The 13710-nt window shown below is 33.5% G+C and overlaps 1 protein-coding gene and 1 long non-coding RNA gene across 4 annotated transcripts in view; both read right to left on the minus strand.

Annotated features, from left to right (window-relative positions):
* LOC145734539 (discoidin domain-containing receptor 2-like) overlaps positions 1-13710 on the minus strand; it is a 183446-nt gene that overhangs the window by 32252 nt on the left and 137484 nt on the right. For both annotated transcript variants that reach the window (XM_081987993.1, XM_081987992.1), the window contains exons 7-8: positions 13528-13661; positions 47-186 (exon numbers count right to left, since the gene is read on the minus strand). In XM_081987993.1, the coding sequence (XP_081844119.1) occupies positions 47-186; positions 13528-13661 (274 nt within the window). The remainder of the gene's footprint in view (positions 1-46; positions 187-13527; positions 13662-13710) is intronic.
* Positions 1624-4756, minus strand: LOC145734580 (uncharacterized). 2 transcript variants are annotated; one of them, XR_014179443.1, is made up of 3 exons: positions 2642-4756; positions 2322-2481; positions 1624-2161 (listed from the first exon to the last, which is right to left on the minus strand). It is a non-coding gene; the product is annotated as an uncharacterized LOC145734580 (long non-coding RNA). The 2 variants fall into 2 exon arrangements; XR_014179444.1 differs by having other exon boundaries at positions 1624-1841; positions 2002-2161; positions 2322-4756.

Genomic DNA, 13710 nt, shown 5'->3' on the forward strand with positions numbered 1-13710 from the left:
ACTTTTAATTTAAAATACGAATTTAAAACGGTTTTTTCCCATTTACTTGGCGGGTTTTCCCTTCAAAAGAATGGTAACATTCCTTGAGGATTCTCGAGTTAGGTCGGGCTCATACGTGACTTGAACTGGGTCGGGCTGGTATCGTTTTCCATCCAAACTGAACCAGATTTCCGCTTTGGAAAACACCTAAAACAAATTAGACTCGTTTTAGTATTAAACTAGATAGGATACAATAGTGATTTAGCTAGATCATAGAGAGATGATCACTACTTAAGTCTTAAACATAGTTTTAAAATGCTTTTTGCAACTTGTAAATGCGGAGATTACAACAGTTGCAAAGCCCCTAAATGTACAATTTTTTTTTTTAATATTTTTAAGTAAGTAATTGTACTAAAATAAACTAGTTATTTCTTTAAGGGTCTGAAAGCACAAACAGGCCATTTTCTTCAGAACTGTCTACTGAAAATTCTGAAAAAACAGTATGAAATAGATTTTTTCTAATTTTGGCATATAAAGTGACACTTTCCAAAACTGATTAGAGTGACAAAACGTTTTACTTTTCGTAACTAGTTAGTTTAGTATCACTTTATGTAACTAGTTATGAAAAGTTCATTTCATCACTCTCTGTTTTTATGCATTTCCGTAGAAACATATGGGCAACATCCATCATAACATGTCGTTGTAACTGTTTATACAAGGTGCTATGAAAGTGAATATTTGTGTTAAATCACTTTAAAAGATGGTTTTCACAGCTTTTTGGTCAAAATTAGAAAAAAATATGTATGCAACACGTTTCGAAAATGTCTTATTGTGTAACTCATTCAAATTGTAGGACCTCGCTGCGCTCGCCCTACAAACATTCATTCGTTACACAAAATCGAACTTTTCGTAACTGGTTACATAAATAGCTATTTTGAAATACTTTTATTAATTCACGTGAAATAATTATTTTACAAAAAGTTCTGAAAACAAACGTGGAACCCGCGGTACCATGGACGGTACGGCACTGAATTTTAGAAACGGTTTTTTTTTTCAAAATTTTTCAAAAAAATCAGTCAGAAATTCAGTTTTTTATTTTCAAAGTCAAACGGTGTGCTATTCAAACAAATGTTATATTTAGTAAAAGTTGCTTCTCTTCGGGGTGTATACGTGGTTAATAATGCAATTTTTGAGCTTGCAACAGTGTAAAAACCAGGTGACACCTGTCAAAAACAGTCACGTGACTATGAAAATGTAGTTTAAACTTTGAAAACTCGGTAAATCAAATTTAGACAGTTGTGAAAGCTGAAATTGCAAAATACACGTCACGTGACGTTGATAATGCAATTTTTGAACTTGCAACACTGTAAAACCCAATTGACATCTGTCAAAAACAGCCACGTGACTTTAAAAGTAGCTTAAACTTTGAAAATTTGGAAAATTAAATTTAGATAGTTGTAAAGGCTGAAATTGAAAAAAACGCGTCACGTGACGTTGATAAGGCAATTCTAGACATGCAACACTGCAGAAGTCAATTGACACCTGTCAAAAACAGTCACGTGACAATGAAAATGTAATTCAATCACTGAAAATTTGGAAAATTAAATTTAGATAGGTGTAAAAGCTAATATTGTAAAATACTCGTCACGTGACGTTGATAAGACAATTCTGGGCTTGCAACATTGCAGAAGTCAATTGACACCTGTCAAAAACAGTCACGTGACTATGAAAATGTAATTCGACCACTGAAAATTTGGAAAATTAAGTTTAAACTGTTGTAAAAGTTAAAATTGAAAAAAACGCGTCACGTGACGTTGATAAGGCAATTCTAGACATGCAACACTGCAGAAGTCAATTGACACCTGTCAAAAACAGTCACGTGACAATGAAAATGTAATTCAATCACTGAAAATTTGGAAAATTAAATTTAGATAGGTGTAAAAGCTAATATTGTAAAATACTCGTCACGTGACGTTGATAAGACAATTCTGGGCTTGCAACATTGCAGAAGTCAATTGACACCTGTCAAAAACAGTCACGTGACTATGAAAATGTAATTCGACCACTGAAAATTGGGAAAATTAAGTTTAGACTGTTGTAAAAGTTAAAATTAAAAGAAACGCGTCACGTGACGTTGATAAGGCAATTCTAGACATGCAACACTGCAGAAGTCAATTGACACCTGTCAAAAACAGTCACGTGACAATGAAAATGTAATTCAATCACTGAAAATTTGGAAAATTAAATTTAGATAGGTGTAAAAGCTAATATTGTAAAATACTCGTCACGTGACGTTGATAAGACAATTCTGGGCTTGCAACATTGCAGAAGTCAATTGACACCTGTCAAAAACAGTCACGTGACTATGAAAATGTAATTCGACCACTGAAAATTTGGAAAATTAAGTTTAAACTGTTGTAAAAGTTAAAATTGAAAAAAACGCGTCACGTGACGTTGATAAGGCAATTCTAGACATGCAACACTGCAGAAGTCAATTGACACCTGTCAAAAACAGTCACGTGACAATGAAAATGTAATTCAATCACTGAAAATTTGGAAAATTAAATTTAGATAGGTGTAAAAGCTAATATTGTAAAATACTCGTCACGTGACGTTGATAAGACAATTCTGGGCTTGCAACATTGCAGAAGTCAATTGACACCTGTCAAAAACAGTCACGTGACTATGAAAATGTAATTCGACCACTGAAAATTGGGAAAATTAAGTTTAGACTGTTGTAAAAGTTAAAATTAAAAGAAACGCGTCACGTGACGTTGATAAGGCAATTCTAGACATGCAACACTGCAGAAGTCAATTGACACCTGTCAAAAACAGTCACGTGACTATGAAAATGTAATTCAATCACTGAAAATTTGGAAAATTAAATTTAGATAGGTGTAAAAGCTGATATTGTAAAATACTCGTCACGTGACGTTGATAAGGCAATTCTGGGCTTGCAACACTGCAGAAGTCAATTGACACCTGTCAAAAACCGTCACGTGACTATGAAAATGTAATTCGACCACTGAAAATTGGGAAAATTAAGTTTAGACTGTTGTAAAAGTTAAAATTAAAAGAAACGCGTCACGTGACGTTGATAAGGCAATTCTAGACATGCAACACTGCAGAAGTCAATTGACACCTGTCAAAAACAGTCACGTGACAATGAAAATGTAATTCAATCACTGAAAATTTGGAAAATTAAATTTAGATAGGTGTAAAAGCTAATATTGTAAAATACTCGTCACGTGACGTTGATAAGACAATTCTGGGCTTGCAACATTGCAGAAGTCAATTGACACCTGTCAGAAACAGTCACGTGACTATGAAAATGTAATTCGACCACTGAAAATTTGGAAAATTAAGTTTAAACTGTTGTAAAAGTTAAAATTGAAAAAAACGCGTCACGTGACGTTGATAAGGCAATTCTAGACATGCAACACTGCAGAAGTCAATTGACACCTGTCAAAAACAGTCACGTGACAATGAAAATGTAATTCAATCACTGAAAATTTGGAAAATTAAATTTAGATAGGTGTAAAAGCTAATATTGTAAAATACTCGTCACGTGACGTTGATAAGACAATTCTGGGCTTGCAACATTGCAGAAGTCAATTGACACCTGTCAAAAACAGTCACGTGACTATGAAAATGTAATTCGACCACTGAAAATTGGGAAAATTAAGTTTAGACTGTTGTAAAAGTTAAAATTGAAAGAAACGCGTCACGTGACGTTGATAAGGCAATTCTAGACATGCAACACTGCAGAAGTCAATTGACACCTGTCAAAAACAGTCACGTGACTATGAAAATGTAATTCAATCACTGAAAATTTGGAAAATTAAATTTAGATAGGTGTAAAAGCTAATATTGTAAAATACTCGTCACGTGACGTTGATAAGACAATTCTGGGCTTGCAACATTGCAGAAGTCAATTGACACCTGTCAGAAACAGTCACGTGACTATGAAAATGTAATTCGACCACTGAAAATTTGGAAAATTAAGTTTAAACTGTTGTAAAAGTTAAAATTGAAAAAAACGCGTCACGTGACGTTGATAAGGCAATTCTAGACATGCAACACTGCAGAAGTCAATTGACACCTGTCAAAAACAGTCACGTGACAATGAAAATGTAATTCAATCACTGAAAATTTGGAAAATTAAATTTAGATAGGTGTAAAAGCTAATATTGTAAAATACTCGTCACGTGACGTTGATAAGACAATTCTGGGCTTGCAACATTGCAGAAGTCAATTGACACCTGTCAAAAACAGTCACGTGACTATGAAAATGTAATTCGACCACTGAAAATTGGGAAAATTAAGTTTAGACTGTTGTAAAAGTTAAAATTGAAAGAAACGCGTCACGTGACGTTGATAAGGCAATTCTAGACATGCAACACTGCAGAAGTCAATTGACACCTGTCAAAAACCGTCACGTGACTATGAAAATGTAATTCGACCACTGAAAATTTGGAAAATTAAGTTTAGACTGTTGTAAAAGTTAAAATTGAAAAAAACGCGTCACGTGACGTTGATAAGGCAATTCTAGACATGCAACACTGCAGAAGTCAATTGACACCTGTCAAAAACAGTCACGTGACAATGAAAATGTAATTCAATCACTGAAAATTTGGAAAATTAAATTTAGATAGGTGTAAAAGCTGATATTGTAAAATACTCGTCACGTGACGTTGATAAGGCAATTCTGGGCTTGCAACATTGCAGAAGTCAATTGACACCTGTCAAAAACCGTCACGTGACTATGAAAATGTAATTCAACCACTTTGGAAAAGTGCACGAAATTTTGACTCAAATTTGGGTTTTTGGTGCCTACTATCTCAGTAAGTGAATTAATTTTACAAACGTTTTTCACTTTATTTACTGGCTATGACTTCAAAACTACTAAGAAAAGATGGATTCGGCAGAAACAGAAGTCAATTTGTTGTTCTTACAAGAATTGTAAGAACTGTAAGATCATTATACATACAGGGTGATTCACGAATGGCTGATGGTTAGAAGTATCTAGAGAACGACTTTTCGAAACTTCAACGAAAATTATTGAGCAGTTCTCTAGATTCTTCTAATATACCATCACCGTGAATCACCTTGTATAGTTCACATGGTTCACTCATTGTAAAAATCTGTACATCTTTTGGTTTACTATGAGCCTCTTCACCAGTGTCTTCTTGGCGTTTCGCTGGTTTTGTCTTTGCTCCTAAAAGAATAGCAGCCATTTTCTAGTTTGCTCTTTCATTTAAGCTAAGAGTTGGATACAAAGTATTCAGGTACAAAACATGATTAGTTTGACACCAGAAAGTATATTGCTGATTTTTTTCTGAATTCAAACCTTCCTCTTCATTGATTAAATGTGACCTGTTCTATCGAAACCCATCGGCAAAAAAGTACCTTCATTAACAACTGATTACAGTTTTAGTGGTGGTCTAACTGAATGAAGCCCCTAACCGAATTAAACCCTTTCAAAGAGCCGAAAATGGAAAAAACAAACCTGCAACGAACACGACCGGGACAAAAGCAAATATCGCCCGTCAAATATTTAATTAAAGTCCTGCAGCCGGTCTATCCTACAGGACAAAGTAAATGCTGCTTTATTATCCGGGCAAATTATTTAGTTTTGTTCGGCTAAAGCTTTCGTTTCGCTTGTTTGAAAAGGCTGGAAAAATTGGCGAGACGTTTAATTGCCTTAAGAACACGTTGAAATTAAATTTTTATAATAATAAATACATTTGAAAGCAATGTTGCCGATTGGCTGATATATCCAGGAAGTTGCCTCCGGCCTCCAGCCCTTTACAGGGAATATTTTCTTGCTAGGGCTAATTGGGCGGGGATATCGCTGTGTTAATTGGGTAAACAGCAAAGATCATAACGTCTGTATATTCGGCTGTTTAAACAGATGTCGGGGGCTCTGTTTGCTTTGAGTTATTTGTCCGCGTAAATAGGATGACGTGTTGATTTTAGAGGTTCTTATACCTGGATTTCACTGGGTTAAGACCGTTTCAATCAAACGCTAATTGCTTGTAATCTGATTGTTTTTTCTCTCTGCATATTCCCTAAGACTTCAATCAAATGTGTCGTTTAGTTAATTAATTATTACAATTCGGCACCCTGCTTGGCTCCTCCTATCTGACCTGGGATGTCATTAAATTATTAAGAGGAAGGGTTGATTAAATTGATTTACCTTAATTAAATTGCATGAATACAGCAATCAAGTTAATGCGTAATTAACGAGGTCGCCAGTTAAGTTGTTTACGTTAAATTCTTGAGAAAAAAACAGTGAAACAGACCAGGCAGAAATTAAGAAAATACTAAATAAATTTCGTAAAATCGTCTGACTAACTGCAAAATAGAACAAAAATGTAATTAAACAAGCGACAAACTATGTTCATATGCTTTACAGCTCTATGGACACAATTTTGACAGTTGTAAAGGTGTAACTGTCTTTTTTGGACAATTTACATAACAGCTTTAAAAAGCCTCTCCTTCTAAAAAATGTGTTTTACAGCTCGATGAGTGCAATTTTGACAAATGTGTTTACACCACGGTTTTTACAGTTTTTCAGTTTTATGGCACAATTTATGACAGTTGTCAGTGCAATGACAGATAAAACTACTTGCCCCATTAAATCAAATCTTTTCCATAGTACTATAAAAAACATTCAATATGTTTTGTTACTTTTAAACTGTGTTTTATAGTTTTATAGTATTTTGGTCTGCACTTGGACGGTGTAAAGTCATCTTAGACTTAAGTTGGTTTATAAAATTTAATTTTAGTATTAGTATTAGTAATAATATTATCGTCTTAATTCAAAAAATAGAAGGTATATGTGTATAATGATAACGACTGTTGTCACGTGATTCTACAACACAATTTGGCTAGACGGTCACGTGACAACTATCAAAATAACTGTCAGAAACACGTTTTACATCGAATACTGCAAGAAAACTGTTCTAAACCCTGATTTTTGCAACTTTTGAGCGCAGTTTGTCAGTTTTTACGTTAGTGACAGTTGTCACGTGATTTTGACGGTGTCAAAATTTGAACTCCTAGAAACACAGTTTGAAAAGACAGTCATGGACAAAATCACTGGTAAAACCCACTGGGAGTGCAAAAATGATTGTTTTAAGCACATTTTTGGAATCCTCACTAAATTTCCTATTCAATAACCTGAAAAACACTACAAAATTTGGTACAGTCAGAGAGAAAAGCGGTGTCAAAGTTTAAACTCCCAGAAACACAGTTTGAAAGGACAGTCATGGACAAAATCACTGGTAATACCCACTTGGAGTGAGGAAAATGACAGTTTTAAGAACATTTTTGGAATCCCCATTAAATTTCCTATTCAATAACCTGACAAAATACAACAAAATTTGGTACAGTCAGGGAGAAAAGCGGTGCCAAAGTTTGAATTACCAAAAGCACAGTTTGAAAAAACAGTCAGAGACAAAATCACTTGTAAAACCCACTTGGAGTGAGAAAATGATTGTTTTAAGAACATTTTTGAAATCCATATTAAATTTCCTATTCAATAACCTGAAAAAACACTACCAAATTTGGTACAGTCAGAGAGAAAAGCGGTGTCAAAGTTTAAACTCCCAGAAACACAGTTTGAAAAGACAGTCAGAGACAAAATCACTTGTAAAACCCACTTGGAGTGAGAAAATGATTGTTTTTAACACATTTTTGGAATCCTCACTAAATTTCCTATCCAATAACCTGAAAAACACTACAAAATTTGGTACAGTAAGGGAGAAAAGCGGGGTCACAGTTTAAATTCCCAGAAACACAGTTTGAAAAGACAGTCAGAGACAAAATCACTTGTAAAACCCACTTGGAGTGGGAAAATGATTGTTTTAAGAACATTTTTGAAATCCTTATTAAATTTCCTATCCAATAACCTGAAAAACACTACAAAATTTGGTACAGTAAGGGAGAAAAGCGGTGTCAAAGTTTAAACTCTTAGAAACGCAGTTTGAAAAGACAGTCAGAGACAAAATCACTTGTAAAACCCACTTGGAGTGAGAAAATGATTGTTTTAAACACATTTTTGGAATCCTCACTAAATTTCCTATCCAATAACCTGAAAAACACTACAAAATTTGGTACAGTAAGGGAGAAAAGCGGGGTCAAAGTTTAAATTCCCAGAAACACAGTTTGAAAAGACAGTCAGAGACAAAATCACTTGTAAAACCCACTTGGAGTGGGAAAATGATTGTTTTAAGAACATTTTTGAAATCCTTATTAAATTTCCTATCCAATAACCTGAAAAACACTACAAAATTTGGTACAGTAAGGGAGAAAAGCGGGGTCAAAGTTTAAATTCCCAGAAACACAGTTTGAAAAGACAGTCAGAGACAAAATCACTTGTAAAACCCACTTGGAGTGAGAAAATGATTGTTTTAAACACATTTTTGGAATCCTCACTAAATTTCCTATCCAATAACCTGAAAAACACTACAAAATTTGGTACAGTAAGGGAGAAAAGCGGGGTCAAAGTTTAAATTCCCAGAAACACAGTTTGAAAAGACAGTCAGAGACAAAATCACTTGTAAAACCCACTTGGAGTGGGAAAATGATTGTTTTAAGAACATTTTTGAAATCCTTATTAAATTTCCTATCCAATAACCTGAAAAACACTACAAAATTTGGTACAGTAAGGGAGAAAAGCGGTGTCAAAGTTTAAACTCTCAGAAACGCAGTTTGAAAAGACAGTCAGAGACAAAATCACTTGTAAAACCCACTTGGAGTGAGAAAATGATTGTTTTAAACACATTTTTGGAATCCTCACTAAATTTCCTATCCAATAACCTGAAAAACACTACAAAATTTGGTACAGTAAGGGAGAAAAGCGGGGTCAAAGTTTAAATTCCCAGAAACACAGTTTGAAATCACTTGTAAAACCCACTTGGAGTGGGAAAATGATTGTTTTAAGCACATTTTTGGAATCCTCACTAAATTTCCTATCCAATAACCTGAAAAACACTACAAAATTTGGTACAGTAAGGGAGAAAAGCGGTGTCAAAGTTTAAACTCTCAGAAACGCAGTTTGAAAAGACAGTCAGAGACAAAATCACTTGTAAAACCCACTTGGAGTGAGAAAATGATTGTTTTAAACACATTTTTGGAATCCTCACTAAATTTCCTATCCAATAACCTGAAAAACACTACAAAATTTGGTACAGTAAGGGAGAAAAGCGGTGTCAAAGTTTAAACTCCCAGAAACACAGTTTGAAAAGACAGTCAGAGACAAAATCACTTGTAAAACCCACTTGGAGTGGGAAAATGATTGTTTTAAGCACATTTTTGGAATCCTCACTAAATTTCCTATCCAATAACCTGAAAAACACTACAAAGTTTGGTACAGTAAGGGAGAAAAGCGGTGTCAAAGTTTAAACTCCCAGAAACACAGTTTAAAAAGACAGTCAGAGACAAAATCACTTGTAAAACCCACTTGGAGTGGGAAAATGATTGTTTTAAGAACATTTTTGAAATCCTTATTAAATTTCCTATCCAATAACCTGAAAAACACTACAAAATTTGGTACAGTCAGAGAGAAAAGCGGTGTCAAAGTTTAAATTCCCAGTAACACAGTTTGAAAGGACAGTCAATCACAAAATAACTTGTAAAACCCACTTGGAGTGAGAAAATGATTGTTTTAAGCAAATTCATTTTTGTTTCTATTACTTATACATATGTTTTATAGTTTTATAGTGCTTCTTTTGACAGATATCGTTGTGGTCTACATATCAACTTACTATGATACTGTCAGAATTCTAACCATAGATATGCCAAAAGCTTTTGAGTATTTTCTATAAAATTGCTTAAATTTCACAGCTGTTTAATAGGTTAATAGCTTTTTGGGCTAATGTTTGACAGTTGTTAGTGAAATGACAAGTAAAGCCACTTATCAATATAACAACTGTCAAAATCCTACTCGTAAACATATAAATGTGCTTTCCATGTTACAAGCAGTAATATAAAAACAGTATTAGGGGTTAACTGTGTTTTATAGCTTTATGGGTCAGGTTTTGACTATTGTCACTGTATTGACAGATACTACTAAGTGTCGCATTGGTGTACTATTTTTACATAACAACTCTCAAATTACCTCCATGAAGCTATACACCTATAAATCATACTGAACAAGTGACATAATCAATCTACAGTATGTTAATATGTTCTAATTTTAAGAGAATATGTACGGACGTTATGATAAATTAACATCTAAACACATCTTATTTGCTATTAAAGATTATGGATATCAACATCAGATCTCACACCACATTCGTTTCTGAAATTCTGTTACATATACTTAATTTCCTTGCTGAAATTGGAGTGAAAAACAACAAAATTTTAATTATAAAACCGGTTCATTTTAGATAATAATAATTATTAAAAATTGAGAAAAAAAAACGGATAGTACAGCTCAAGCTTTCCGGCTATTGTTTTTCAATTTATATTTTTAGGAGTTGGTATTTGAATTCAAAACAAGAAAATGGAACGGCAACCGTGCCGAATTTTTTCGTTCCTTTGTCCCTCCATATTAAAAAATAACAGAATTCAAATGAATTTGAATTTAACCGTTATGAATTTTTTAATTCGCGTCCGAAAATATGTTTTTGGGACTGAATCAATAAACCCACACAGCTAAAAACTCTGTTAAGTTTTCCTAAAAGGGAACTCTGTAATCGGCTTCAGGAAATCTTCTTATTAATAAATAACATTCTCTAATGGCCAAGTTTGAGAGGATTACACTGAAACACACCGTTGACCCCTGAAGCATAGTTTAAGGGCAAAAACTTTTTGCTAAAATTACCGTTACCTCTGTTTAATATATCAAAAGGTTACCTCACAATAAGCGGCTTGCCGAATATGGTAAACAACTTTGGCCACCCAACAGAACAAAGTAATTAACTCTCTGTAGTTGTTTTTGCTACCATACAGTAAACATTTCTTGACATTTTTAGTCTAAATTCATGGCAACGACACAAACGTATCATTTGAAAGGGAATAAAATATCAATAACTCCCTTTTTTTATTATAAAGGCTTTTCCTCGCAGAGCATGAAAATAATAACAATGAAAGAAAGAATATAGAGGCGGAACGAGAGAAATACATTTATGGTAATGGACAAAGGGGGCCGAAATTGCTTTTGAAGTTGCATTTTTTATTTTCGATAGATTAGTCTCGTTTATTATTTGATCCGGTGTGCAGTGCACCTTTCCTCTCCAATCATCGATTCACCAAAGCATCTTCCCCTCTTGGGACCTTTGTAACTAAATTACCACTCAGACTGTCTGAAATTTGATTTCGGGTCACTTGGACTGCTGTCATAACTTGACATATTTTTCTCGACCAAACATATTGAACGGAAATCAATCTCACGTACAAGTCAAAATTAATATCGCTAAAACTATGCAAAACAGCTCGGACATTATGGAGAGAGTATTATTAATTAACATCCGCACATTGATCGGCGGGACTACGGGATATTTGTTTTCGGTTACCGACTACTATGGAGAATAATTCGAATTTCATTCGAATTGGATTAAATTTAATTGCTTGATTAGTATTATGCGGTTTTGCGACCGGATAGTTCAATTAACATTTTTCAGTAATTGATTTTCGTCGGAAATTAAAATAGTTTTGCCCTGTAGTTAGTGATAGTAAAGTGTCACTTGAAATCGTGAAAATTAGATTTTAATAATAATTATAAAAGCTGCTCTAATAATCTTAAATCTTCGGGTCAATATACAAGGTCACCATTTGATAGCCTTAGTCTTAAAATTATTTTTTTCACACTGCAATCCATTGTCGAGTGTCTGAAACTGGATTTCAAGCACTAAAAACACTGCAGAAATCAAGACAAAGATTGCTACGCATAAAAATTGTTTTTTACTACTTAAAATATTTAGAAATTACTTTCTAAGACTAAAGAGAGTCAAAAAGTCAATTTTCAGGACTTTAATTGGTGTACAACTCAATTTTCTAGACTAAAAGAAGTCTAGAGTTCAATTAAACACACTGGTAACACTCCAAACTAATTTTTCAGACCAATTTAATTTTAAAATTTAGTTTTCAAGACTAATATCGCATTTAGTTCCAAAACTTTTTACATTTATTTCTGAAGTGTCTGAAACTTGACTTTTACTGTTATGAATAGTCTTAAATTGGATTTTTCAGTCTTACAGCACTAAAAACAGTCCGAATTTTTTGCACCGATGAGTATAGAAGTCAATTTAATAATGAAGAAGCTTGAAATGACATCTTTAAGACTATGGACAGTGTACAAATTGGCTTTCAAGCCTGATAACTCAAACACTTTGTGAAGATAGTCTTGAAACTCGATTTTCAGGTTGAAAACCGCCTTAAAGCACTAAAAACACTCTAGATTTTTAAGAAATGCTTGAATTTTCAACACTGAGGTGTCTAGAAGTCAATTTAATAGTGATAACGCTTGAAAACATTTGTTTTGTCAAAAACTTGGTAAAGATAGCTTTGAAACTTGATTTTTTAAGTTGAAAGCAGTTCTAAAGCACTAAAAGTAATCCAGAGTTCTAAGAAAATGAAAAGCAAAGTAGAAAAACTTGAAAAGTTAGTCTTCAAGTGATTTTTCATGCATTTAATGTCAATATCCTGTATTTAAGACTATTTTCAAGACTTCAAATTATGAAAACTTACTTCAAATGCAAATTTTATACCTTTGGTGTCACTTCAAGGTTTAAATGTGTGAATTTGCAGTAAAAAATTCTAGAAAAAGTAGTTTTTCATGTCTACAAGTCAATTTTCACTACTAAAGTTTTTCAATTAATCTTGAAACAATCGTTATTGTTGACTGACTACAAGGACAGTTTTTAAGCCTCTCAAGTCAATATTCAAAACTAAAATCTTTCAATTTGTTTAGAAACTAGCTACAAAGCATTTTTTAAGCTTCTTAAGTCAATTCTCACCGTTACCAAGACAATTTTTAAGTTAGGTTGGGCTTGTTTTGGGTCTTTGAACGTAATAACTCAATTATTCTCGAAATTTCAAATCAGAATTTGATCTATTTTTTTTTTCAACTTGAACAAGGAAATTAAAAGAAACTGTATTTTTTGAAAAACATCCAGTGACGCAGAAAATGAGGCGCAAAAATGAAAACCATCTTCCTGTATTTACGCCACTGGACAATTTTGACAAACGTCCTTAACATCAAATAATGAGTATTATCATTATCTTTCATAAGGGCTTGTTCTAAATTTGATCAAAATTGCTGCAACAGACAGTTATAGCAAAAAACACATTTTTTAAACTGAAGGGAGTGGATTTAACACTGGACCAGCCTGTATAAGCAAACAAACTATAAGCAGCTTGCTGTTTTTCCTTGGTTTGAATCACAATGCTGTTTAATTTAATTATTCCCATGGAGCTACAAAACATATCAATGTACAGTACAATGAATATATTATGACTTAAATTGGAAGATTTTTTCAAATTTGCTTCATATCAAAATTCGCCATTGAAGCTAAATTTAGAGTAGTTTGTACTTACTTGAACTCCTCTAGTAAACATATTGTTTACGTGTAAATGAACAGCATTGAACTCTCGAATTCCGTCAAATTCCACGATAATCTCCAAAGGATCGCCGTTTCTTCCTTCATTAGACCATCCGACCCATCGAGTGCCTGAAAAAACCCAGTCACGTCACAATTCGGTAATGAAGATATTTCAAAA

Source organism: Ips typographus, linkage group LG10 (assembly GCF_016097725.1).
Source record: "Ips typographus isolate SLU linkage group LG10, UJ_Ityp_2.0, whole genome shotgun sequence".
Lineage (NCBI taxonomy): Eukaryota > Metazoa > Arthropoda > Insecta > Coleoptera > Curculionidae > Ips > Ips typographus.